This window comes from Fukomys damarensis, unplaced genomic scaffold (genome assembly GCF_012274545.1).
Source record: "Fukomys damarensis isolate Sample0158 unplaced genomic scaffold, DMR_v1.0_HiC HiC_scaffold_22, whole genome shotgun sequence".
Taxonomy (NCBI): domain Eukaryota; kingdom Metazoa; phylum Chordata; class Mammalia; order Rodentia; family Bathyergidae; genus Fukomys; species Fukomys damarensis.
In genome coordinates this window covers 24,053,045-24,058,941 of record NW_022900934.1, presented here as the reverse complement: position 1 = coordinate 24,058,941, position 5,897 = coordinate 24,053,045, and the positions used below count along the sequence as shown (strand labels likewise).

Here is a 5,897-nt window from a genome sequence, read left to right as displayed (position 1 = left end):
AAAAAAAAAAAAAAAAATTATTTTGCACGACTCAGGAATGTGATTTTATAATAGCAAACAGGGCAAGTCAAGTACTTTGTCCTATTCTTCTCAATATAGGTTGAAAAACATTTTTTCTCCATAAGTCAGGATTTTTTCTTATTCCTAAGTGATTTTACTGAAAGTTAGAACAACATAATTAACTCCAAGTACTGACAGGTGCTCAGAAAATAATTGTGCTATATCAGTCCAAACTGCTTGAATGAGAAAGGGTAAAAGGATTAGATGGTCCCCAAGCAACCAGATACCCAGAAACACGAAGTTTGGGCTTACACAATATTGCTTTGCAGTACTACTTTTTATTTTTTATTTTATTTTTTGGTATCAGCAATTGAACTCAGGACTTCACACTTGCCAGGCAGGCATTGTGCTGCATTCTCAGCCCCAGTACTACTTTTTAGCCATTCCACTGTATCTTATTTCCTTTTCAAAATTTCTTCCTATATACAGTACACTGATTAAATTTTAAAAAATACTATACAGAATTTGGACACTCAGCATAAATAAAGCTAACACTTTTAGTACACTAAGATTTTAAAAAATTGTCCAATTGTGCCATATGCCTACTTACCTTTGTATTTACCATTTCCTTTGCCAGAAATGTCTTTTTACTACCTGAGCAAACTCTAATTCAAGGTCAGCAAACTATGACCCAGGGTACAAAATTAGTACACTGATGGTTTGTAAATAAATATTTGGAACACTGCCATACTCATTAAGCAGAATTGAGTAGTTGCAACAAAGACTACATAACCTAAAATATTTATTATCTGGCACTTTTCCAGAAAAAAAAAAAAAAAGGCTAAACTCTGCTCTAACTCAAGTCCCATCTTCTTTTCATAGTTGTTTTCATGGTCCTCAGACATTTTACTTATTTTCCACATAGGTGTAATTGTTCTGAAGGACCAAAGTACTTGTACATCTGAAATAAAGGCAAGAGATCAGGATGAAAAAATTACACAAAACAAACCTGCATGCTGGACATTTTGATTTGCTTGTAGCTGGGGAGCTCCTGAATTCCCAGGGGTGGTTGCTGTGGTGGAAGGCACCTGACCTTGCATAAAGTTCGGATTGGCCTGTCCTGCTGAGAAGCCAGGTGGGAGGCGTTTAGGCATTCCTTAATAGAAAACAACGAGTAAGGCAGTTACCTAGCAAATTTATACTCTTGCTTAGATATGGAATGAATAAGGAAGGATGAGCTGCATGAAGTCTCCACTGGCTTAGCTCTCTCTGTCACACAGGTAGGATCTTTAATAAGGTTGGGAAAGATGGTTAAAAAAATCAACACAATCTCTTACATGAGCATTGTCAAAATGAAAAAAAAATACTGAAAAATTTACACTTAGAACATGCCAAGGAGAAGATGGCAGTCTGCTCCCTAAATGTGATCTGAGGCCATGCCACAGCAAGGTTTGAGGGTTCACTTTTCTCTGTAATACAATAGATTTCAAAACTTTACATACTTTAACACAGGCACCAAAGCAGTATGCTAAATTCTCTCATATTCAAACAAATTGATATGAAATACTATAAAACAAAGAGCTGGGTCCTGATATCAAGGTTAGGTGATTGTTTTCCCCCCACTCTGAGGGAAATGCATGACAATCTCCTTTGCACAAAATTTCCCCCCAACGTTATGCTTGTCTTTTTGGAAGGGACAGGAGATTACAAACAGTTCACAGGAGCTTCAAAGCGAGGATACATTAAACTTATCATTTGCCTTCCCCTCATAAAGTTTGCTGTGATTCTGACAGCTATGGTACCAAAAACCATCTAATGGAATCTTACTCAAGTATCACTTGCTTTTAGGAAGGCCTAATTTTAGAAAACAAATTTGTAACAAGGAGAATCTCAGACCCAATCAGTTTTTATAATATAGGCCTTGATGTGGCCAGATCACCTAGGTGAGCATATCATCTACTCTATGAAAGAATTAAGACTAAAGCTCACTTAAATTTTTCTTGTATTTGTCCATTTTTTTTAAAGGGCCAAATTTTTAATGCCTTGAAAACTCTTCATAGACAAATATGCATTTGTCCTTTCTTTAGCAGTGACAAGTCCCCTTTTGCATGCTTCCATTGTAATTAAATCAGTAATCACATTTGCAGGAGGGACTTCCCAGCTTCCACTGATCCAGAGCTAGATGCCCAGAACAGTGAAGTTTGGAGCTAAAATATTTTTGCATTTTGTAAAAACTTCTTAGAATTCAAATATTAGAGCCTGCATGTCAGCAAAACTAATTATAAGAGAGTGAAAAGACTGATGAGCAACTTAATTTCACCAGAAACTATGGGAACATGCCTTTGCTATGTTGCACTAAAGATGCAAGGGTTTTTTTCTGGGTAGGCAATGGGTGTCTTTTGGTGGGGATATGCTTATCACATGACAGTATTACTGACATTCTCTATACCTTACTGAAAAGCTCCAAGCACATTCATGTGCACTAGATCAATGATTAATAAGAATAAATAATAAACATGGAGATGGATAAGTTTTACTGTAATCGTTTTACCTCTCACACATTAAGCTCCATTGCTTTTTCTTCATACAAGAGGCACCTTACAAAATAAATAAATAAATCTCCTTTAGGTATAACTAGTGGAATTCCCTCTCTAAGGAGCAGGCATTGGCATTATAAAACTATAAAAGTCAATGATTTCTGAACTCATTCCCCTTTAATACTTTAATCAAACTTAACAAATACCATGCTTAATATTTTACTAACTAGGATTATCAAAACTGTTAACTAGAAGGGCATTTTTCCCAATAAGACCTGTACTTATCTTTTCATTTTTGCTGTACTGCATAACTTTAACTTTTCAACAGCTGAGAAATTTAAGTTGTTAATAAAATGCATGTTTCTTCTGGACAATTTACTAATACAAGATTATGCAAAAAATTATCTGAAAAACAAATTTCTATATTGAATTTTACCTGCATTTTTATCCAGAGAGCTAGCTTATATATAACCAGTAAGATGCAGCATAATGTATCAAGATAATAATGCATCAAGTTAACTAAGTTATATCAAATGTCATCACCATACACAAAACCAAATAATTACAACCTTATTTCACTTCCTCCAACAATGCTAAAAACTAAAGTTCTACTCAGATCTCTCTCGCTAGAAAATTTACCAATATAAATAGCTTCAATGTTCCTCACCTCCTAGGGCTGGATGTAAACTCTGTGGCCCCTGGTTTGGTGGTTGCTGCTGCATCACCATGAAGTTAGGTGGCACATTTCCCTGTTGAACCATAGGATTCCGACCCGGAGAACTGACGGGCTGCTGAAATCCCTGGGGAAGTGGGTTATTTTGAGGTGGCCTTGGTCCCATCTGCTGCTGAGTTTGGTTAACCGTTGGGGAAGATGCAGGGGATCCCTGCTGGAAGGAGGAGGGTGAGGAGGCAGGAGACTTGTTGGTGAGGTGGGGCTGCTGCAAGGGGGTTGGGACCCTGGAGGGCCCTCCCTGCATACTCTTCATCTGAGGAGCTGTGAACTGGCCTGGGTTGCTCATTTGAGGAAAGTTTGTATGGGCTTGTGAGGCTTGCTGGCTGCCAAAGGGATATGGAGGGGGAGGGTGGGAAGGTGTCTGTACCGTGGCTAAGGATGGTCTTGCCTGCATTTGCTGTTGCATTGGGCCAGGCAAAGAAGCCTTCTTCCACCCCTGGTTTGCAGTCATTGTGCCCAGAGAACCCTGGGCTGGAGGAGGCTGAAGGGCTCCAGAAGGCAGCTGGTTCCAGCCTGGAGGAACAGGCACCTGAGTTGGGGCAGTAAACTGGGGTCGAATCCCCTGTGGCTGTTGCTGCTGATGTTGCTGAGGGGGTCTAGCCTGCAACTGTTGCTGTTGCTGCTGCTGCTGCTGTTGCTGCTGCTGCTGCTGGGGCTGCTGCTGCTGCTGCTGTGGCTGCTGCTGTTGTTGCTGCTGCTGCTGCTGCAGCTGGGGAAAATTAGCTGGGTTCATTTGTCTGTTTACAGGAACAGGCTGCATTGGGTGATGTGGAGGAGCTAAAGATCCCGAGGGATGACTCTGCTGTGGTATATGGAGCCCAGAGAGGAGTGGATCCATTGCATCTATTTAAAGACAGCCAACAAAGCAATAATTAACATACTGCAACCCAGATCCTAGAGCAATAGCCTGGATGTGCTGGTACCATTCATGTTCATGAACACCATCTAGGTGTAAAGCATACCCCAGTGATGATAGAAAAGATGAATAATGCCTTTAAAAGTGGTTATGGTCCAACAGTGAATGTAAGAGCCAAACATAAAATGTGGAAAGCAGAATTTTTCAAATCATATTTTTGGGAACTCTATTAATTACAGTTATAAGAAAATGAAACAAAACAGTCAATTAAATTGGGAAACGCTGAACCCCAAAACCTTATGTAAGTTTCATCTTTGCTGTAGAATGTTCAGTGCTTCAAGTATGTTCATTTTGAATCTCAAAGAGGCAGGCTAAAGTACCATCCATTTACCAAATCTACTTGACCACAGAATTCTGTTATGCTGGACTAAGTAAGCCAAGGCATGCTTTTTATGAATGTTGACAGCTGGGCTTGGTGGCATACACCTGTAATCCTAGCACCCACGGATGCTGAGGCAGGAGGATCAAAGGTTTGAGCAAGCCTAGGCAATTTAACAATTTAGGGAGACTCTGTCTCAAAAAATAAAAACAGACTAGTGGCCCTGTGTTCAAACCCTCCCCCTTCAAAGACACTTATATTAGAGTATAACTAATAAGAGTATAATGAGAAATTGTGAGAAGAAAATGATAACATTTTGTTTTGTTTTGTATTGCTATGTAGCCCACGGCTGGCCTTGAAAACACAGAGATCCTCTAGCCTCAGCCTCCTGGGATTACTGAAAGTGATAACATTTGGCCTGAAGAAATCAGAGCAAATTTTGTAAAGGAACCATTAAGCATGGAAGTTAGGAATTTAATATCAGAAAGCAGAATTTCATAATTATCTCTGCAAGAAGTCCTACCTTCTTCAATCCTCAAAGATTGGGAGTCATTACCTGACTGAGAAGCAGGGCGAGGGGTCCTGGGCAGCTGTTCTGGATTGGTGCCCGGTGCCATCATGGAAGATGATATGTTTCCACCCTGGGGTATCATAACAGTGGCAGGGCTGGTAATCCTTATTAATCCTAGAAAAAGAAATCCCTAGAATAGTATACTGATTTACAACTATTTTTGGTTTTGATTACTTATTTAAAGAATAGAAAGTATGAAAAATTTTATGCCTATAATCTATTTTTTTAAATCTAAAATTTCTGCCCTTATGTCCTCCAGATATTTATGAAGATGTATCAGACGCTCCCTCCCTTATTATAATTAGTGTTAATGGTTTATATTTATTTACCTTTTCTGCATATATGGGTAAATTGAGTAGCATTTTGTATGTTTTTAATCTTTGTATAAGTGGCATCATACTCTCTCTCTATATATATGTGTATATGTGAAATATTTTCAGCTTCCTTTTTCACTTAATAATAATAATAGTACTATTATTATTTTATTATATATTTTTTGGTACTGGGGATGGAACTCAGGTCCTTGCACTTGCAAGGCAGGTGGCAGAACTTCACTTAATATTATTTTTTAAAGTTTATTCCTTTTGATTGCTATTAAGTGCTTCACTATATACTGTACATCCATCCCCCTGATGAATACCAAGTTTTCATTTTTCTGTTTTATTCTTGCAGTTGTGTAATGTTGTGTATTTGTGATGAATTCTTATGGACAGGTTAAGAATGCTTTTAGATATAAATTTCCTATGTACTAGTCTCATTATTCCATTCTAAGTATTTTCCAATTTCTGTGATGCCTTTTTTTTTTTTTTTTTTTTTTTTTG

At 38.3% G+C, this 5,897-nt stretch overlaps 1 protein-coding gene across 6 annotated transcripts in view; it reads right to left on the bottom strand.

Moving 5' to 3' along the window:
• Window positions 1–5,897, bottom strand: part of Ncoa6 (nuclear receptor coactivator 6) — an 89,683-nt gene that overhangs the window by 35,228 nt on the left and 48,558 nt on the right. For 4 of the 6 annotated variants that reach the window (XM_010639932.3, XM_010639929.3, XM_010639926.3 and 1 more), the window contains 3 exons: window positions 5,062–5,190; window positions 3,205–4,113; window positions 1,010–1,156 (listed from right to left, as the gene is read on the bottom strand). In XM_010639932.3, the coding sequence (XP_010638234.1) occupies window positions 1,010–1,156; window positions 3,205–4,113; window positions 5,062–5,190 (1,185 nt within the window). The remainder of the gene's footprint in view (window positions 1–1,009; window positions 1,157–3,204; window positions 4,114–5,061; window positions 5,191–5,897) is intronic. The other 2 variants (XM_010639930.3, XM_010639931.3) reach the window with 2 other exon arrangements.